The following is a 22447-nucleotide window of genomic DNA, read 5'->3' as shown; positions in this document are numbered from 1 at the left end:
GAGATCTGTCAAGTAAACACAATAGCTCCACCTGACTTAAGGACTGGCTTTCCATACAGGGGCTCTACAAATTCAAGAACATCTGCTCATTTAAATAAGAAAAAAGACATAGTTAGCACTCAATAAACCACTCAGGCTTGTGGCATGAGCCAGTGGATGATAACATGCATGATTTACGCATTTTACTAGAAGATTTCACAACCAATGGAAAATAAAAAGACATGAAGGTAGTAACTTTGTTATAGGGTTGGTGTATGGGAATATACTAAGTCAGAGCTTAAGTTAGCAAGCAGTGATAATCGAATGGTTGCTAGTTGTGTCCCACTGAGTAATCATATCCTATAAGTACCATTATCATGTCAAGCAATGTTAAAGGTAGTCAAGTGCCTTTAATTCATGGAGCCAGACCAGTAGGCTAGAAGGGACCAGATGAAGCCAGGGGTTCATTTGTGAATGTGGTGGAATGGTCCTCCTATTACCATGGAAAAGTTATACCATTGAGATCATTGAGCTCAGCTGAGTCTAGCCCATTGCCCTGTAAGCACCATTTGAGAACCCATATGTGTGCCAAATGGAGCTCCTCACCCCAGCCCAACTACTACCACCAAACACATCTAATCACAGTTTGTTTCAAAGTTCTGCACAATCCAATAGTCATAGGATTTCACATTGATAGTACATTTAGGCTATGGCCACACACGGTCACATGGTCTCATTTCACTCATTCATATAGTTCTGAACAATTGAGTTTTACAATTGAGAAATACTTTCCCTCAGATAAATTGAAAGAAACTTCTTTCCATGCAAAAACAATCCCCTTAAACAGCACACCTGCTGCAATGACTGACAAAAGCAATAGGCCTAATGGAAAATTCAATGCATTAGTGTTCTGGACCAATCTCCTGTATTTTATGGTTGGGAAATGAGCCCAGGAAGGCAGTTTCCTGCCACAGGACATCATGGGAGCAATGACCTGTGAAATTATTTAATGGTCTTGTCACACAAAATATACATTTCTTTAAAAGCATGTTAAACTTCTATTTGACCAGGGTTGCAATACGACATATTGGATTATCAGATAGGCATTTTCACCTCTTTTGATTTGAACTCAGTTGAGATCTCTAAAAACGTTTGTTGTCATGTGTTTTGACCTAAATGTAAATAAAGATATAATAAAACAGGCCTTAACATTTATATGGCATTAAATAGAGGCTGGTTGATATCATAAATCATTTTACAAGACAAAAAAAACGCTCTTTATTATCTGATCTGACAAGTGTCTGCGGAACAATGTTTAAGACCGTCTTTTGTTTTTACACGGAAACCTTAGGTGACATGCTCCTGCAGTGCACCAACGAAATAGGTCCTTCCTTGCATGCGTGTAAGCATTCCCAGTTTGTGTGGCTTGTCAGATTTTAGAGGATTCTCTCAAGTAGCCGTCTCGAATCACACAGGGCGCCTAGTTCTAGTCATGACTAAAGAAGAACTAAAAGGGTACGTCAATATACCATGCTAGTATGACGAACTGTTGAACTATCTAATGACATTTCTGTCTGGCTAATGCTTGCTGGCTATTTAGTTAGCATAAAAGCTAATCTTGCTGTATCCCATGCCATCACATCCAGAAACACTTGCAGTTGATTGCATCAGCAAAAGAGAGTGTTGTCATCGCTTTATTTGTTCTCAGGAAATTAACTTATTTTACATTTTGTTCACAGCAACAATGTTCGGATAGTGTTCCGGAAGATTTAACGTTAGCTGACCAGCGCTGATTAGAATGCTGGATTTTGTTGTCCCCTGTTAATTAAGTGAACTTTCCTGTTACAATTTGTGGCCAATTCGTCCTAAAACTGAAGCGGGGAACTTATGTCGGCATCTAAAACCCTTTGCTGAATTGCTTATAGCTACTAGCTAGCTGAATAGGTAATAGTAAACTCGCGATAGTGACTGTGCTAACGTTACTTTGTGATGTTCCGATAACTGTTCCGATAAGAACTGTTAACGTTAACGTAAAGTTACTTGTCGGAAAGAAGTCTTTGCAGCGTTAAGTTTTTAAGTCGCCACTGTAGCTCTGTAACGTTTATAAGTTATTCCACGACTGCTAGCTTTAAATTGATTGTTAGCTGTAACCTCTCCCAGGGCAGGCAACTGCATGTCGAAGCAGCTGAAACAGGTGTTATGAGGCCATCGGCCGCTGGGCAGCCATCTCTCTCACATAGTTAAACCCAAACGTCAGTTCTACTTTTGCGAATAGAAAAGAAAATCATTTGCAAAGGAAAAAATAGCCAAATCATGAAACCTGTTACCTAATATCTATGCATTTGATGCGTCTTCTAAGAACTCTATTGCATAGCCTACATGACGTTTTTACAAAATGCACTGAGCACTCTGCCACTTGCATGTGCAATTCTGCAGTATTTATAATCATGTTTACAATCTTGCTAGCTGGCAATCGTTTTCCATGACTTTGTTATTATTGGTATGGCATCAGATGTATTTAACAGAGGCAGCATTTATCAGGTAAAATAGCTTACTACTTAGGCATGGACATTTAGCCTACCAGATGGAATTTATTGTCATAGACATAAGTATAACAAGTAGGACTGGAAGTGTTGTGAGGACCATTGTAGGAAGACTGGGCAAGCAACATTCTTTAATGTCTTACCAGGACTTTCACTTAGGACTAGGTCACAACCCCCATACCCAGGGGGAAATGCTGACTTGGGGAGTTGATTACTTTCCTTTGTTTCTTGTATATGAGTAACTTTCCAGAGGACCAAGTGTGAAAGCGTGTCTGTCTGCCAATGTATACAGTGACCCAAACATGCTCTGCTGAAAAAACTCTGCGGAGTTTTTAAAGTTAACTTGTGAGCAACACTCATCCGTAAATTCAGTGGTTAGTAATAGTCCTGCACTTGCTTCAGTGAATGGGCCTCCCAGTTTCCTTTGCCAGCCATTGTTCCTTAGTGGGACTCGTGAGGGGGGCAGCTTGGGCAATTGCCATCACCCCTGTGTGTGTGTGTGTTTGCAAACGCAAAAAAAAGAAGCAGAGTCTGATTTACTCTCTATGGTGGACAGTTCAGAATCTAACTTGGTGAAGAATGTCCTGCGAGTATAGTGTGTGTGTGTGTGTGTGTTTGCGTGTTTGCAAACGAAAAAAAAAGAAGCAGAGTCTGATTTACTCTCTATGGTGGACAGTTCAGAATCTAACTTGGTGAAGAATGTCCTGCGGGTATAGTGTGTGTGTGTGTGTGTGTGTGTGTGTTCGCAAATGCAAAAAAAAAGCAGAGTCTGATTTACTCTTTATGGTGGACAGTTCAGAACCTAACTTGGTGAAAACTGTCCTGCGAGTATAGAGAGTGTGTGTGCATGTGCCTGTGCATGCATGATGCATGATGCGTGTGTGTGTGTGTGTTTGCAAACGCAAAAAAAAAAAGAAGCAGAGTCTGATTTACTCTCTATGGTGGACAGTTCAGAATCTAACTTGGTGAAGAATGTCCTGCGAGTATAGTGTGTGTGTGTGTGTGTGTGTGTGTGTTTGCAAACGCAAAAAAAAGAAGCAGCGTCTGATTTACTCTCTATGGTGGACAGTTCAGAATCTAACTTGGTGAAGAATGTCCTGCGAGTATTGTGTGTGTGTGTGTGTGTGTGTGTGTGTGTGTGTGTGTGTGTGTGTGTGTGTGTGTTTGTGTATGTTAAACAAACACACAAAAAAAAAAAAGCAGAGTCTGATTTACTTTCTATGGTGGACAGTTCAGAATCTAACTTGGTGAAGAATGTCCCGCGAGTATTGTGTGTGTGTGTGTGTGTGTGTGTGTGTGTGTGTGTGTGTGTGTGTGTGTGTGTGTGTGTGTGTGTGTGTGTGTGTGTGTGTGTGTGTGTGTGTGTGGCGTGTTCGCAAATGCAAAAAAAGCAGAGTCTGATTTACTCTCTATGGTGGACAGTTCAGAACCTAACTTGGTGAAAACTGTCCTGCGAGTATAGAGTGTGTGTGCATACATGTGTACATGTAGGTCTATATGATTGTGTGCTCAGCTTCCATTCTTTTCCAAGTTAATGTGCAAATGCCACACTTGGATGAGCAAGGTCGATCAGTCTCCGTTTACTCACCATACTGCAACTGTCAGGATCTTAGTAAGCAAAAGATGTCAACAAAGCATTTTGCCACCTTTTTTTTCTTTCTAGTTAAAATATGCCATGCATTCATGTCCTAGCTTGAAATGGAATGATGTTTTTAATACCACTTTCTGTCTAGATGAAACAGCCTAGACAGTTGCAGTGTTTGAGCAGACTATGTACTTATGTAGTCTACGTTGTTATCATATCTGGTTTTATCAGATCGACTGGAGCCATTGAGATCCAGGCCATTTAGTTTAATGGGACAAGTACAAAGGGCAAGCTTTAGTGACTTCTTATCACATTCTCAATGCTGTCTGAAGACTAAAACAATTTCAGGAAAATATATTCATATATTACCAAATGTCTCAAAATCTGGACTGTGTTTGTTTTTCGCCATACTGTCAGGGGTGTTTAATGCATTAAGCCATTTTGTGAGTGGACACACACACACACACACACACACACACACACACACACACACACACACACGTGGAGAAGTGTTGGTAGGTAGTACCTTGAAATATCCTCAACTGCCAGATTACGTGTTTAGCTACCTGTTCACTAATGAGCCTTAGATCCAACACATACCCGGAACCCTTTGTAGTGTCAAGCCTTGTTGTATACCCCTTTGCCCATCTCTTTAGTGAAAAGTCTTCACAAGAAAGCGCAACATGAAAAGCACAATGCAGACTGTGATGGGCTATCAGCTCACTTGTCACCTGGCTGCGTTTAGGATCGTCAGACGAAAACAATGGGCTTAAAGGGAGCAGCAGTTAAAAGCCAGGGGAGACGTTGCGCGCCAGACAGTGAGCTGGGGGTGGAATGCATTTTCCCACCTTGTCCAAAACATCCCTTAAGGAAGTGAGGAGATGGGAGCAGGCCGAAGCTGACTCTCTCTCGCTCTCTCTCTCTCTCTGTGTGTGTGTGTGTGTGTGTGTGTGTGGGGCCTTCCTGGTGCAGGGCGAGTGAGGAGGAGCAACAGGCCCAGTCGAAGAAAGGGCTGAAGAAAGCACAGAAGGAAGCGGAGAAAGCAGCAAAGAAGGCGGAGAAGCAGGCCAAGCTGGTTAGTGCGTCTGAACACCCCGCGACGCCCCTCCGGCTCCCACAGCTGTGAATGTGCCGCTGGCACAGACGGATCTGCAAGTGGGGAGGGGGGCACCATTGTCCCAATTCCTGTGCTTGTTAGTCCTATGTTTTTCTATGCCCAAACAAAAGTCTATTTAAATCTAAAAGAGCGCATTGGTTTAAGCATAAATAAACAAGCGTAAACAGCAGGGTTCATTATTTTGAACACGCTATCTGAGGCGCGCTGTGTTAAAATTCCGTTTTACAGCCGATTCTTTGAGCTCTAGCGAGTCACTGGCTTACTGTGTCACACTGGAGACCTGAGTCAAACTGCACACTGGTGGTGGTGGTGGTTTGAACAGGTTTGTGGAGCTTGCTGGGTGTCGCATTACTGTCGTAGCAGCAGAGTGAAAGCATATAATTTCAGTAGTTGAAAAGCCTGGAGCAACATGCTTCAAATCCAATGTCTTGCCAGCACAACAGCTCCTCTTTCTCCTTGGTGGGGTGACACTTCACATTGAAGTGCGATATTTTGAAACATGAAGAAAATGTACTTGTGAATGTTACTTTGAAAGTGGTCTTGGGTAACAAGGTGTCAGTTGGTGTCAAAAGCACATTATCTTTTTATTTATCTTATCTTAGGAAATAAGTAAAAATTGTTATATTGGCTAACTGATGGCGATATTTACTTATACTAAAAGTGTCTATGTAGGACAGGTCTCAGGTCAGTATTCCTAAATTGTATCAGGGCAGCAGTTTTCAGATTACATTATGTGCTTACATAATTGCAAAAGGGTTCTCCAATGTTTTCTCAGTTAGCCTTTTAAAATGAGATCAGATTAGTAAACAGAATATGCCTTTGGAACATTGTTGCTGATAATGGGCAATGTAGATATAGCATTAAAGAACAGTAAATTCTTTCTACAGCAGTCGAGAACCCTTTTGCAATTATGTAAGCACATAATGTAATCTGAAAAATCAGCTGCCCTGATTAAAAAAACAATGCAATTCTCAGCTGGTATTCTGTCTATAATGGAGTGGAATGGAAAATTCTGTGACATCAAACTTTTGACCGGTAGTGTACATCAGTGAACATGCCTCATGTTTCTGCATCACTCCAATCAGTGTTGTTTTCTTGGATTGGAATCTAGGTTGAGTTAATCATAATAACTTTGTTTTGTCCAAGTGGGGGCCTGTTTTCTGGAGGGTAGTGTCAGCCTAATGAGATCTGTCTCTCAGCTGTCTGACGGGTATTTGCTCTCTCTGACAGGCCGCCGAGCAGCAGAGCACCGATGAAGACGTGAGTATGAGCTGCAACACAATGCTTCCACTGGCTCCCATCCAGCCTCTGCCTCTGTCTCTGCATGCACTGTGTATCAACTCTTGTCTTTTTCTTTTCTCTTCTCTTCTCTTCTCTTCTGTTCTCTCTCTCTCTCTCTCTCTCTCTCTCTCTCTCTCTCTCTCTCTCTCGATTTCCCTCTAGGACTTTGCCAAGGATCGGTACGGAGTGTCTCCGATGGTCCAGTCACAGGAGAAACTGGGTGAGCGGGGATTCATGGGTGTCTGCTTTTTTTCTAAGTCTTTGTTCTTTGCTGTTTCACAGCTTGAATAGAAAGTGTTATACATTTACTTTTTCTTTTGCACCCATTTCCCCTCAATATTCTCACCTTGCTCGCAGAAAAGTTAGGCAACAGCTGCATCACTGCACATAATACGATACCATTATGAGTCATAGGGATGCAGTTGCTTGGGCGCTGTTCTCACCGAAGGCTGCCTGCTACGAATGTCAGGAGATAATTGGAGTGACTAATCGTACCTGAGTGAGGGGGCTGGGGGCTTGGGGGGGAGAGCGGGGGAGGGTTGCGGAGGTGGAGGTTGCGCACCCATCCATCTGTCTGCCTGCCCTTTCGGCTCCAGCGCGCAAGAACAAAGCGATACAAGCCGCTGCGTGACTGTCTGCAAGGATGAGTGAAAGTAGTTGCATACTTTTATGTGGGTAGCGCAGGGTTGGGGCGGAGGGCGGGTTCGCTCAGCGCACCCACAGCACAACGAGGGCAGGTGAGGGAGGCCCCTCTGCGCCCTTCATGCTGGTAATGAAGTGGTGAGTGCTACAACATGACAAGGGGGGCAGGAGCAGAGGTGATTTGTCACCGGGCAAGAAAATGCACCCGAGATGGTCAGCTTTCAGGAAGAGGGGCCTGTTTTCTTTCATATTTGTTGGTCCCGCCGGCAGTGTAATCTGAGCAAACTGCTTTGTTGTAAAGTGTGTGTGTGTGTGTGTGTGTGTGTGAGAGAGACACTTTATATCTGTGTGTGTGAGGGTGGGTGTGTCTGTGTTTGTGTGAGAAATGGACACTTTGATGTCATATTGAAGGATGCTCCTTTCTCTCCCCTGCCGGAGCCAGACAGGGTGTTGGTCCGTGTCCAGCAGCTGACACCGGAGAGGGCTGACCAGCTGATCTGGGTGCGCGCCAGGGTTCACACCAGCCGTGCCAAAGGTAACGTCGCACCCCGCCGCAAGCAACTTCAAAACCACGCCATCATTATGCTATCCAGTTTCCCTGCCAGCCACACCGAGAGCCACTCCTACCTCCGCACCAAGGGCACCTGTCAAGCCAACGCCATTTGTTAAGGTGTTCCAGCACCCGTGGTAGAAATCAAAAAGATAGCATGGCACCAGACCCCCGGATTCCTTCATACCTGAGATTTATGGTTGTAATATGGGGCATGGGGGCAGACTGCTAAGTGCTTTTAAGAGACCAAATTTCCCTCACGGGATCAAAAGAGTATATATACTTATACTTATATGGACGTGACGATTACTTATATGGACGTGACGAGCACTTATATGGACGTGACGAGCACTTACACGGATGTGACGAGCATTTATAATGGAGTTATTTGATACTTATTTTTCTATATTTCATGCAGTGGCATGCCAGTAGGGTTGCTGTTTGTATGTGCATCCTGGTTAGTCTAGAGCAGCTCTTTTACACAATTTTAATGTAAAATTTAAAAACCTGTTGAACATTCATTGATTACATTAGCTAGGCGAGCTCAAATGACATTGCTCACATTCTTCACCTACAAGGTGGTCTTCAGAAACCCAAACTGCATGTCAGCGTTAGCACCGTTTCCCCCACAATGAACCCATTGAGCTCCGCCTCAGTCGGGCATCTGAGCTGCCAGGGGCCTGCACGTACGCATCAGGGCCTAAGAATATGGTAATGAATAAACCACCATATTATGATCATATCTCAGCGGTTTCCTTCCAGGACAACTTCCATGTCGGGACCTGTTCTTCCTCCACCACCACCACCACCCCAACTCGACACCCATTCATTCCTTCTCAATGGAGGATGTCCTTGAGAGCCAAATAACATCCTGAGCCTTGCAGGTTTACTTTTGCCTGATCCCCCTCAGACCTGTTTGTCACCCCCCACCCCACCACCACTGCCCCCCTCCCCAACGTTAGGACACCAGGAAGCCAGATCAAAGCGTCTGGGTGGTCTCTCTGATGTCAGTCCGAGCCGCAGGTTTATTTTTATTTTGTGCACTCTCAAGGTGTGCAATTTGGTGACAAGTTTGGCCTGTGTGCCACGTTTCAAAGCGAGCTGGCTTTTATTGGAGGGGTTAATGATTACCTTGGAAATTTGCCAGCTTGGGTCTGTTGGTAGAAGGACAAATAAATCTTTAGCTGGAATAAGAAAAGTGCAACCCAGAATTTTTTTAAAAAAGTTCAGAAAAAAAAAGGCGTTATTGACAGAATTAAGAAGAGAGTGTGCAACACTCAGGGTGCTACTGACGGGTTTTTCCTTTTCCAGGGAAGCAGTGCTTCTTGGTCCTGCGTCAGCAGCAGTTTAATGTCCAGGCCCTGGTCGCCGTGGGAGATCGCGCCAGCAAGCAGATGGTCAAGTTTGCCGCCAAGTGAGTAGGAGAACACACTTCCTGTCTGTGCGGGCCCTAACAATGGTGGGAAAAGTGAGTGAGATCACTTTAGCGCACATTCATCAGCGATCAATAACAGTTTTGTGTTGGGCTACAGCACTCCATCAGCACTTAAATGGGGCCCATTCCTGCACTACAGATAACTGCCTAGCTGAGCTACTTCAGGGACACCAGGCCACTTAAAAGCCTACTGCTAATGAATGTCTCACAAATCGGTCTGTCAAAAGCAAGAGTTGCAGGTAAAAATAGGCCTTGATGTGATAGGAAACTAGGGCTTGAGGTTTTTTTTCCCACAAGTGTAGAATGAGTTTATAACTGCTGATATGTGGTTTGCCAAATTGAGCTGCTTCGTGTGAAGGATGACTTACTCGTATAGCCACCCGTATGATAAATACTTACCAAAGATGTATTTTCGTGTGGCGTGCTCCAATGTTCCTTCTTTCCCGATTTCCACCATAGCACACAAGCACACGCATAGATACACACACACACACACACACACACACACACACACACACATAGATACACACACACACACACACACAAAAGACACTTGTGTGCAGTGTCATATGCGGTCAGTCATGGGTTGTCTTGTGTCAACTGACCACAGTCTTTCTGTCTGTGTCCCAGGTCAGGGTCACGCTGACTGGGTTTGGCCTGACCTGACCTAACCTTCCAACCTCTTCTGCTTAGACACTCTGTGGCCCTGTGACCTTAGCCAACTTCCACTTGGTGATGTAAGCTTAAAGTAACATGCTGAGAGTGGCAACCTGGCAACCCTTACCTTGAATGTGTAACATCAGATGTTATTCCCTCCGTTGACGAGCACTAGAAAAACACTGGACTAGTGGAGACCACTAGACTCGCTCTTAAGAACTTAGCTGCTCAGCAGTTTGCCGCAGTCAGATGTTTTGCCAGAGGCCATATGAAGAACCAAAGACTTTGTTGTTGAGAATTGTTACTTCCTTTTATTTTAGTTGCATAAGGCCTGATGTCAATCTGCAGTTGCGTGCATTGCTGTTTAGTGTGTAATTGTGAGTAATAAGTGGTGAAACCACTCTCAACCAGCTTGGTAAACAAACGTCAACAAACACAGTTTATGATAAACATGTGTTGCCATTATGATAAACAAGTGTTGCCACAGCCTCAAATTTTACTATACTAATTTTACTGTACTAATCTTACTCTACTAATATTATCTCTCTGAGACTTGATTCAGTTTCACTACCAGCCTCCATAAGAGATAAGGCAGGTTCTTACCATCTCTTTCAGAGGAAATAAAAACAACCATGAAATATGATTTTTTAGCCCATTAGACTTCATATATATTATTATGACATCCCTCTTCCGTTGTCCTCTCCTCCTTGAGCCCTCTCTCGATTCATTGTGTGGAGAGATTGCACCCCAGCGAAGTGGCATCAGCCAGCCAGCCAGCCTTTATTGAGACTTAATCAAGACTCTTTTATCAGCCGGGTTTATTGTTCCTCGGAGCAGAGCGGGTGAGATGGGGGGTGGGGGGTATTAAGACGGCACTTTATTTGTGTAGCTGATCCCGGCAGTGTGAAGTGTCTCCCAGAAGCAGCTGGCTGGGATGGTGATCTCCCTCTCTCGCCTCTCATTACTCCTCCTTAATGAGACGAGCTGAAGGATTACTCACAGGTCCGGCTGAGCACCCAACACTCGCCGTGACAGTTGGCCGCCTTTTCTCTCTCTCTCTCTCTCTCGCCCACACGCGCCCACACCCACCCACCCACACACACACACACACACACACACACACACACACACACACACACACACACACACACACAAAACCAAAGGCACATGACAGACACACAAGAGGGAAAGAAGGTCCAAAGCTATATTTTCAGAGTAGAATGGAAAATGTCTCTCAAAGTGCCTGAGTACCCTTCAGAAGGAGATGACTGTGCTTCTAAGTTTATGCCCTTTGGTGCCTGCCACAAGAAGCAGCACAAGGTATTACAAACCTGCGTGTTTTGCCAAAGCAACCATGCCTGTTGGAAAATGTGCCACCTTTAAATAGAAAAGAGGAACGGTGAATTACGATGGAAATCGTTACATAATGTTAAGTTTCCACCTTCCACAGTTGATGATGTCATGTTCACTTACAACTTAATGTCACTCGGGTCCATGAAGGCATTTTGGATGCTTCTGAAGAATGCCATGCCCCCCTCACATCGTCATACACTGTGCATATGCCTTTGAACTATGCTTTACTCTTTCAGTGCTGCTCTCAGCATGTAGCCATAAGTTTGATTTATAATTAATACAAATTAGGGCTGTACCATAACATATTGTGTTGTATACTGTGATCATACTATATTGTACAAGTTTTTAATATCACAATATTGACAATATATAGGCATATATATATATATATATATAGGCAGTTTTTTGCGTAGTATTGTGTAGAATTTGCACATTTTCCATATGCTAAAAGGTGCCCATGTGTGAGTGCAGTTTTTTTTATTATTATTATTGAATACTATGTACGAAGATGTACGAATTGCAGTGTAATATGTTAACTTTGTGCAATAGCCAGGTAACTTTTTAAAGATTCATTGGACAAAAAGATACACTTGACTGGAGATACACTGGCCATGTTCCAATACATATTAGGTACCAATGTTTTTATGGGGGCTATTTTGGATATCTCTTTTTAGTATCCCATGAATCAGTCAATAGTCATAAAAAAAATCTAATTTGACCATGGTTTTAGGAATAATTAAGCAATATGGCACTCGTGATTCAGGTGCAGGTGCCAATTTGTGGGAACATTTGGCGGGACCTGAACACTATCCAAATCCACTTTTGTTAAGACAAATTCAAAAGAAATAATTTAAGTGTTCAAGTTGTGTATTATTTGCTAAAAGATCAGTAATCTTAATAACAGTAATAATATATGCAGTATGTTGGGTTGGAAATACATGTCCTTATGAACACTGAAGCCTTATTGAAGGCTATCCCAATTATGGTTCCTAAGAACTCAAGGAAGCACCTCAAAATGTCATGCATTTGTCTTGACTGTCTCCATTTTGTAAAAAAAAAATATATATATATATATAAATATACGTGCCTTTGGATAAGATTTTATTATATTGCATCATAATTGTAAAACAAATACCATTTCTCCTCACATATCGAGATCTGCAGAGGTTTTTTAGCTGCATTGCCCAGCCTTAATGCAATACTCAGGGGTTCCCTGCAGGTGAGGTGACCCTATTTTGATGTCACAAAGCATTGGCAATCCCAATCATTCACAACATGTTGTGAGAGCGCGCATCTCTTGTCTTTTGTGATATCCAGTCGAGAGCGGCACTTTGAAGCATGATTACATCAATCAAAGATCTCATGCAGGCCGTCTAAGTTTATTTTTACGTAACTAGATTGTAATATAGGATCTATGATTGGTTTTATTCAATATTTTTGTATGTAATGTGCTGGTCAGTTTTAAGATAACCCAGTATCTCAGCCGACCCCATTTTAATTTCAGGCGACCCCACACCGGGTCCCGACCCCAAGGTGGGGAAACAATGCAATACCTTCAATCAAAATTCAACTTCAAAAAGCAGCATGTGCTAATAGTGGAAGTATTATGTGTGAAATACGGTGTGTGGGTGGAGGCACACACTGCCTCAGTGCTATTTAGATGGAGTCATTTGGGTGGTTTGGGAACGTGCGCACATCCAAATTAAGGTGCAGGAGCCAAAAGTCCAAGATCCAATGTAACAGAGAAGGTCCGCATACTTGCGTTTTTTTAGTTTATTTGAGTTCAATCCCCAACACGCATGACCTTTCGAGCCCTTCGGCTCTTCATCCATGCGAAACGTCATGTGTGTTGGGGATTGAACAAAAAAAAACGGAGAGCTATAGAGTGGTGAAGTCCCGCCCCTTCCGTTTGCCTCCATGGGACCTATCTTTTAAAAAAATTTGAACGGCAGTCTATGGCGAAAAATAAATTATTTTCTGGTCCCGGTTGACTTGTGGCATGAATTACCCATATGATGTTTGTCAATTTTAAAGACAATTTTTCATGTAAAGACATTTGGAGTTTGTTTCGTAACTATTGAATTACAACATTGTGAAAGATCGTAATTCCAACGACTACAAACCCATCAGTCGCGCCAGAGAGCGTTAAAGCGGAGCTAGTAATCAAGGATCTTTGGTCGCGCTAGTGACGTTAGCTCATTCACAGCCACACTAGATTGTACAAGCATACCAGCAACAGGTCTTAATTGGGCTTTCCTTGCCGAAGAAAATACCATGAGTCAGAGGATTAAACACATCAGGTAAGTTGTATTCGTCCATAGACTGTACATTACATACTGTTAAGTGACATAGCAGGCAGCAAGATGCAACCGTTAACTAGCATAACAGCTCTTATCGTTTCATTACGTTGGTGACGTACATCGTTCGAGATGAGAGATGTAGTCCACTGAGTGGATTCGCACAAAACCAACATAACTTTTGAAGTCTATCGAACAACAGTACTTTCTTGACGTGAAAAATTATCTTTTAAATTCACACACATCATATGTGAAATTTGTGGCACAGTTCAAACTGGACCAAAAAATAATTGTTATCTCTCCATTAACTCCCGTTCATAATTTTTTTAAAGATAGGTCCCATGGACCGTAAGTAGAAGGGGCGGGACTTCACCACTCTATTGTGCGGACCTTCTCTGTTACGTTGGTCATTTGGATGGTGTACATTCTGTGACACCCCCCCCCACTTGCTCTTTTTGTTCCAGCATCAACAAGGAGAGCATCGTGGACGTGGAGGCCATGGTGCGGAAGGTGGACCAGAAGATCGAGAGCTGCTCTCAGCAGGATGTGGAGCTGCACATCGAGAGGGTGAGGCACAGTCATTACAGCTGCCGGCAAGGCCTCTGAAGCTGCACTGGACTCCTCTGTGGGCCTCTTCAGTGCAGCTGGCTGAGACTTGTGGGACTTGAATATGAATCAAGGCGAGGAGTAGACAGACAGACAGCCAGAAAATGTCAAGTGTGTGTGTGTGTGTCTCTCTGTCTGTGTCTGTGTCTGTGTGTTTGTATGTGTGTGTTTTTGTGTTTCTGTGTATGTTTGTGTCTGTGTGTGTGTGTGTATGTGTGTCTGTGTGTGTGTGATAGAAATGTCAGACATCACATTAGGCCAGTGTTTTCTCTTGGTCTCAGAGCTCACGTTTGTTGTTTGCTTGCCATGTGTTCCTGCATATGAGCTCCTCTCTGTTTTCCTCTCATGTTCTCACTCACATTGACCTGACGTTCTGTCTGTCTGTCTGTCTCTTGTCTCTCATTTCCCCGTCTCAGATATTTGTGATCAGCCAGGCCGAACCCCGTCTGCCCCTGCAGCTGGAGGATGCTGTGCGACCCGAGGGAGAGGGGGATGAGGTGAGAGCGGCAGGTGGTGGCACCAACATGTGACGGAGCCAGCTGACCCACCCCCCAACCCCCTAGCCCCCATTTCTCCCCCCATAACTAACAAATCGGAAATATCTGAACAAATAGATATGTAATTGCCGTCTTATGGTGGATAAGGGATTTGGGGATGCATACCGCAGTAATTCCTGGCTCTGCTTTGAGTCTGTCCAGGGGGGTCAGGGCTTAAGGACAGCTGAGGAGGGAGGGCTGTTTGCTCAGTAAGGTGATCTTGGCTGCACTTGAGGCCCAGGTGCTCTAGTCTCTGTGGGGGGGAGTCTCGCACGAGTCAAGGCGCTTAACCTCCTTCAGGGAGAGTGAAGAGTGTGGTTGTCTGGGTGCCTTGTGTTTGCATGCATGAGTAATGGGGGCAGGATGCGTAGCGGCGGCTAACCGCTACCTAGCCTGCCTTCTGAGTCTGACTAGATGCTACAGGTCGGTGGGTGGGGTGAGGTACTGAGATTATGTAACCTCGCAAGAACAAAACAATGCTCCGCGTTTATGTGGTTGTTACAGGTTGCTATGTTCAAAAAACAAAACTCATTTGTTTTTCATTTCACTCATTTGCTCTCTCTTTCTTTCTTTCTTTCTTTCTTTCTTTCTTTCTCTCTTTCTCTCTTTTAGGAAGGCAGAGCGACTGTCAATCAGGACACCAGACTGGACAACCGTGTCATTGATCTCCGAGTAAGACCCGCCCTCCATCATCTCCCCCTCTACTATCTGTACAGTCCCAGCGTCTTCTCCACCTTTCTGATACACTTGCCAATGTGCAGCCAAGGGCAGGGCGAGAGAACCCGCCATGTGGTGGCCATGCCACCAAGAGCCCCAAAGGCTTCACTGTTCCAATCTGGCCTCCGGTGGAACGGTGGAGGAACGCAGCTCTTGCCATTGGCACCCCGCTCCGTGCTCAGCAACACCTGTTTCAGAGGACAATGTGGCGCTCTGAGCCAGCAGAGTTGTTGGCCTGTTATCATGGGCCCGACTCGAGCGAAGAGTAAACCCCATTAAGAGGTTTTCACATGCTCCCCGGGGGAGCTGCCATAAAAGCCTTGTAAAACAGTGACCTGAAAAGACCAGACCCAAATGACTTAACAATTACCTCGTCTCTCTGCGTAAATCATTTTTGAAAAAACTTTCTGAGAAGCAACAAGTTTTGAGCGTTGTCTGTGGTGGTGGTAGGGCACGCTGAAAAAAAAAATCTCTGAGCAGTAGGCGTTTTGCGAAAAACCACAGGACACAATGTTTTTTTCACTGTTTTGGTTGACACCATCTCTTCAACAACACAGTGACGTAAAGTGTCCCTGTGCTTTACCCAACCCCCCACTGTGAAGGCAAATATGGAGAAGTGTGAAAACAAGGGTGAGAAAGAGAGAAAGCCGCCTGCCTACGCTCATCAAGTCTTTGAACGTAAAGTGGAAAGAGAGTGTTGAAAGTGGCAAGAGAGTGTGAATAACACATTTTAGAGTTTTCAATAAATATTTGACATCTAGAACTTTAATATTTTATCAGTTTTTATTTTATTCTTTTGTGCCTTAGCATGCACTGACTGCACAGATTTCCCCCAGCTTTTTTGTGAGACACTGAAGGACAACTTGGGTGTTTCATCCCTTTCCTGGCTGTGAATTTGAGTGTTGTTTGCCTGGTGTCAGGCGAGCACCAGTCTGAAAAGGAACGACTGGATCACATCACTGGTTATCAGCAGGGACCCGGTCGATGAACTGAGCGAATGAGCAAAGTTGAATTTCAACGCCTTTTGTGGTGCAGTGAGTGGCTGAAGGGAGCAACTCAGGCGTGTGTGTGTGTGTGTGTGTGTGTGTAGTGACTTGGGTGTGGTGTTGCAGGCAGACATGGCTTTTATCCTGCTGCCTTTTTTTTTTGGTGACTACATGGAGCAGTGGTTCAGTTCAGATGTACTCTTCCTGTACTTGTCGAGTCAGTGATGCGGTTTTGTGTAGACTCTTGGCAGTTTCGTACCACCTCAGATTGATCTAGTTTTACCCATTTTAACACTAGTAAGCCGTGGTGGCTTTGTTTTAAAGCAACACCAAAGAACTTTCCCTCTGTCGCACGCATGCTATTTGTTTATCCAGCAACGGCTTTGCAAATAACAATGTCCACAGACAAGGTAGAATATGTTGCATGATTTATGAAAGTACGATGTATTGCGACATCAAACCTAAGTCAAATTTGTAGTTTCTTATGTCTCATTTCATCGAACTACAAACTTACATAGTGCGGTTATAGCCGATAGAGGGCTGCGAAGCGAATACAGAAGTGCCGTTCACCGTGTTACAAGTTGATGAACCACTGAAACGATTTTGGAAACATTATTTTAAGGTACAAAAAACTCTTTGGTGTTGCTTTAAACTTCCAACCATTTTTAGCTGAAACTGTGCAGGGAGGCTCAGTGATCTGATATGAATCACGGCTTCCTTCCGCTAGTTGATGGGCATTTGATGCAATGCTGTCCCTTTTCCTCTGTCCTCCCCCAGACGACCACCAGCCAGGCCATCTTTCGCCTGCAGTCCGGTGTTTGCCAGCTCTTCCGAGACACACTCACCGACAAGGGCTTCGTGGAGATTCAGACCCCCAAGATCATCTCCGGTATACCTTTCACACTTGCTTTCACTTTCACACGATACATCACACTCACTTTAAAAAAAAAAAAAAAAAAAAAAAAAAATTATACCCGCTTTCTTTTTCCATCACAAAACCTGTATGAGTCTGTTAAAGCTGTGTGGCCCGTGTGGTAGTGCCTTAAGTAGATCTAGTGGAGTTTACCTCCCCATAAAGAGCACACTTTCACACACGTACACACACACACACGCACGCTGTACTTTTTTCACACACAAACACACACACACACTTTCACACGTAACCCACACACACACACACGCACGCTGTACTTCTGCTGGGTTCCCATGAACTGGTGTGTGGCCGTTACAGAGTGGATGTGAAGATGCACGTTGTCTTTATCTGTGGCCAGAGATGGGAGACGGTGGTGGGGCTGTGCACTCGGCCTCCCAACTGCCGCTCTCCCACACAGAGCTGTGCCTAATCAGTCACCCGCCACCGCTCCTAGACTGCGGTTGGGGCTGGTACTTCCAAGGCGAGCCTCTTTTTTCATGTGGGGAAGGACAAGAAACAGTGGCCAAAACTGTCAGAGCAGGAGCTGGGTAAGGCATTTATCAGAGAGGAGGCCACCTCATACATCAGATAGGGAGCCCTGGTTCGCACATCCCCTGATATCAGCAGAAAATGGAGTCTTACTGACGCCGTGTCAATAAGGCCTGATGTGCCGGCAGAATGGGTAGAATGGTGTCAGGGCCATGTGTGGGTGCATGGAGGGAATGACAGTTACTGATGAGCTCAGCAACACACACACACAGCTTCTTTCCCCCATTGTCCTGCTTTTTGGCTGGGGCTTAGCCGATGTTCTTTCTGAAGTCAAGTGGCTTGTGTGAGAGCCTTGTCTCAAGGTCCTAGGGCCATAGCAACAAAACAAGGCGCACATTGCGTGTGGTGAGTCAAGTCGAGATTTCTACAGCCTTATATATGATCCTTTTTTGGACTGCCAATCAGGCGTTTGAAGAGGTGGAGCAAGTGATAGTAATGATTTCAGTCTTTCAAAACACAGTTGCAACACTTTGGCGGTTTGAAATGTGAAAGAGTGTGTGTGTGCGTGGTGTGGTGGGGTCGGGGGGTGCTAGTTACTACTACTTCCTCAATAATATCTCTGCGGTAGCCAATGGAAATGTGCATCCTTGGCGGTTGTATGTTTAAATTTGGCGCTCAAATGCCAAGCCCCAGCTGCGAAAGGACCCAACACCACGTACGCCCCAAAACCACATTTCCGGCGCACACGCCCAGTTCACACCATGCATCCCATGCTCTGGTACACAGTGTTCTTAGACAGACCATTCAGAGCCCTCAAGCCCACCACAAAAAACGTCAATCAGATGTACTTCTCTAACAATAGCTCACTGGCCGCAGATGCACCACCGAAACAGACGCGTGTCTCTAGCAAGTGCTACAGTGCCCTAACTAACGCTCCTCTCCCCTTAGCTGCCAGCGAGGGGGGTGCCAACGTGTTCACCGTGTCCTACTTCAAAACCAGCGCCTACCTGGCCCAGTCTCCCCAGCTCTACAAGCAGATGTGCATCTGTGCTGATTTTGACAAAGTTTTCTGTGTGGGACCTGGTAAGTACCCCAACTACCCTAATCCCCCCCCCCACCCCTGCACACACTCTCACTCTCTCCCAGTCCTCAGTGTGTGTTCAGTAAGCCTTACTCCAGCATCAATGCACATTGCATCAGCAGTCTAGAAAGTACCCCATAGCCCCTATGCTCTGGAAACCACCGGGGAGTTAAACTTTAGGTTAGAACAACAGCTCAATGAAACGGCACCACAGATGCAAACCTTGCAACTGGGTATTTCACACAGCTTGGTGTGTAACTGACAATTCTTTTGATGTGCGAACATATCGGTTATGTAATAAATAGCAAGACATGTTCAGCTTTTTCTGAGCTGTTTGTGAAGGTGAAAATGGCGTATCTGGACACATCAGTCTTTTTAAAAAAGTGATTCTCCTCGGTGGTTCACGATTGATCCAAGGGTTTAAAGAAATGTGAACACGTTTTGCCTCAGTGAGAAAATTGGCAAATAAAACGAAAGGCTGCCTTGATTCTACCATCTCACACTACTGGCTGGGGTTAGCTGACTCATAGACAGATTCCTTGACATGCTCTTCAATGTAGAATATTTTTCATTTTGTTTGTTTGGAATGAGAAACCCCACTCCTCGTGGAACTCATGGGTCTCAATCCTCACCGCCTCAGCTCAACAGTGACCCCCACTGGTCAAGAAGGGGTAGTGATAATAATACCGAAGTTAAAAACATCAGTATTCTGAGGAGTGTACAGTGGCCATAGCTGTTCAATGTTGTACTTGTTTTGATGATGTTCATTTTGCCTCTGTGATAAAATGATCAAAGTGAGTAAAATAATGTGTCATGTAATTGTGCCCAACACTGTCATGTGTAGTAACCCATCGCATTTTCAGTTTTCAGGGCTGAGGATTCAAACACTCATCGTCACTTGACTGAGTTTGTGGGCCTGGATATTGAGATGGCCTTCAACTACCATTACCATGAGGTCATCGACTCCATCACTGACACCATGGTGCAGATCTTCAAAGGTCTTAGAGACAAGTGAGCACCTTTATTGCAGCTTCTTCTGATGTGCTTTTATGGTGTTCATCACTTACTGTGTGTGGATGGAAAGTATGTGGTTGATGTTGAAAGCTACACATGTTGATGCATGAAGGCAGTTTGTGCTAACCAGCTGTATGATGACGCAACTGTGAAGCATTTTCCACTGAAAAAGTGGAACTGTGACTTTTTCCCAGTTTCATTTGTACTTTTGTTCTCTTTGCAACTGTTGCATGACATACCACGTGTTCTCTTACACAAATGTGATGTAAAGCTCTGCTGCCCTCTACTGGTAATATGTGGAGTAGATTGGATCACACTCAGCATTTCATTGTTTGTTTGTGTGTGTGTGTGTGTGTGTGTGTGTGTGTGTGTGTGTGTGTGTGTGTGTGTGTGTGTGTGTGTGTGTGTGTGTGTGTGTGTGTGTGTGTGAGAGACAGGTTCCAGACGGAGATCCAGACAGTGAATAAGCAGTACCCCAGTGAGCCCTTCAAGTTCCTGGAGCCCACTCTGAGGCTGGAGTACACGGAGGGCGTTGCCATGCTACGGGCAGCAGGAGTGGAGATGGGGGACGAGGAGGACCTGAGGTCAGAATTTACTGCTGTATCCTAGAGTTTCATGCATTTACTGAACAGAGTACTAGCTGTAAAACCGAAAGTTACCGGTATAGAGAGCTGAATTTAAAGAAAGAATTGATTTTATGTTAACCACTTCTGTTATAGCTACAGTATGTCTATGATTTTCTTTCTCTCCCCTTTGCAGCACGCCTAATGAAAAGCTGCTTGGCCGTCTTGTGAAAGAAAAGGTATGAAACTACTTTCCTTTTCCTTGCTACAGATGAAAGTCCATACACATGTACAGATGAAAGTCCATACACATGACCATTTTGTGCATTTTCTTCTCTTGTATTCTCTACAGTATGACACTGACTTCTATGTGCTGGACAAATACCCCCTGGCTGTCAGACCTTTCTACACGATGCCTGATCCGACCGACAAGGTAGGTTTGAGCTTGGCCTGAACCTTTCTCTTCGGTTCCATGAATGATGTCCTGCAGAAATACTCCAACTCCCTGACGGCTCATCTGCTGTGCTTCCGGAGAGAGCGCAGCAAATACTCCAACCCAATAGGAGGGGGTTTGCACTGGCACAGTTGATATGGCCCTATTGTTTGTCAAAGGACATGTTCATGACAGAGCCAGGGAGGAGGATCCTGTCCGCCCTGTGGAACTCAGAGAGTGCACGTGTTGCGATGCCCATTACTGCTGATCAATGGAGAGCACAAGTTTAAACTTCATGTAACTGTTAAGACACCACTAACATTTGATACATACATGTTCTATATCTGCAAACCTCAATAGGAGGGGGTTTGCACTGGCACAGTTGATATGGCCCTATTGTTTGTCAAAGGACATGCTAATCACTCTGAAAATATGACCTTGATATTTTGACATTTGTCTTCTTTGCAGACCTGGAGAAGATCAAGGCGTACATCGATTCCTTCCGGTACGGAGCTCCTCCACATGCTGGTGGTGGAATTGGTAAGATATTCCCATCCCAACTTTGCTGCAGTACTGACTTTCTGACCTGTCTTGAATTGATGAAGTTGCCTAGGTAAATTTCCTTGATCTTTTCCCCCACTGATAAGCCTGTCCCCTCTATCCCCCTCAGGGCTGGAGAGAGTGACCATGCTGTACCTGGGACTCCACAATGTCCGCCAGACGTCCATGTTCCCCCGCGACCCCAAGCGCCTCACTCCTTAAGAGGCTCACCAGAGTGCGATTACTTGCAGAGCTTGTCTTAACATCGCTGCCATTCTCTTATATGCGACAAAGCAGGGAATGGTCAAGTGCCACCACACTGCAGTGTCCCAACGTAATTCACAAAGTATCCGGGTACCCTTTTCAAACTAAGTACTAAACTGTAGTAAGATGGAAGGTCTGCAGGCTGATAGATAAAATCGAAAACTAATATAAATGTCATTCACTCAAAGGGAATCAAAGTGTCCTAAATGATCTAGTTGGACCGACTAGATCGACAGTAATAAACATACAATGCAGTTCTCACTTAGGCCAGCCTCTAGTGTTAGGAGGTCTTTCAGAGATAGTCTGACACTTTTCTACAAGTCTAACTTTGCTACTTTTGACACTAAAGAAGTTTGACTGTCGGGATAAATCATTGTTTTAATGGTACCTAAGTGTTAATTGTAATAAATGTTTTTAAAAGTAAATAAATAAATACAAACAGCTATTCTAAAAGCAAACTTGCATTAATATTCACCTCCATGGGTAATTTCTTTGAAATAAATCCACATTCATTACACCATATAATGACTTACTGTACAAATGGAATAATCTTTTCTGGAGCAGTTGGGGTTCATCTTTCCCTATTCATGCAGTCATGTGGCCTTTGTTCTTTTTGTTTTTACACATTTTGTTTATTACTTTTGTTATTTCCCAGTAGTTGTTTTTTTTTTTTTTCTAGGGTGGACTCCAATCATACCTTTAGCATATGTCAGAGGCCTCTTTTCGTTGGTAAATTGGCTGCACTAATGAACATGGATTTTGGCAAGCCATAATGATAAACCGCAAGTTGAAGGAAATAGAAGTTGAAATCAACTCGGAGGTGCTGCTCATTATGTGTGTGTTGATAATTGAAAAAGTCCACAGAC

At 44.3% G+C, this 22447-nt stretch overlaps 1 protein-coding gene and 1 long non-coding RNA gene across 2 annotated transcripts; both read left to right on the top strand.

Annotated features, from left to right (window-relative positions):
* Positions 1 to 1338: 1338 nt before the first annotated feature.
* Positions 1339 to 20933, top strand: dars1 (aspartyl-tRNA synthetase 1). The gene is made up of 16 exons (XM_048238447.1): positions 1339 to 1494; positions 5080 to 5182; positions 6455 to 6484; positions 6668 to 6725; positions 7590 to 7682; positions 9009 to 9111; positions 13904 to 14006; positions 14462 to 14542; positions 15194 to 15253; positions 17062 to 17173; positions 18635 to 18769; positions 19631 to 19778; positions 20219 to 20365; positions 20541 to 20583; positions 20697 to 20777; positions 20835 to 20933. Exons 1-16 carry the CDS (start codon positions 1376 to 1378, stop codon positions 20931 to 20933), a joined length of 1515 nt encoding a protein of 504 aa, XP_048094404.1. The 5' UTR covers positions 1339 to 1375.
* Positions 20934 to 21192: 259 nt separating this feature from the next.
* LOC125292137 lies at positions 21193 to 22034 on the top strand. The gene is made up of 2 exons (XR_007193139.1): positions 21193 to 21317; positions 21448 to 22034. It is a non-coding gene; the product is annotated as an uncharacterized LOC125292137 (long non-coding RNA).
* Positions 22035 to 22447: the final 413 nt, after the last annotated feature.

This window comes from Alosa alosa, chromosome 3 (genome assembly GCF_017589495.1).
Source record: "Alosa alosa isolate M-15738 ecotype Scorff River chromosome 3, AALO_Geno_1.1, whole genome shotgun sequence".
In the NCBI taxonomy this organism is placed as follows: domain Eukaryota; kingdom Metazoa; phylum Chordata; class Actinopteri; order Clupeiformes; family Clupeidae; genus Alosa; species Alosa alosa.
This window is presented reverse-complemented; position numbering and strand designations above follow the sequence as displayed.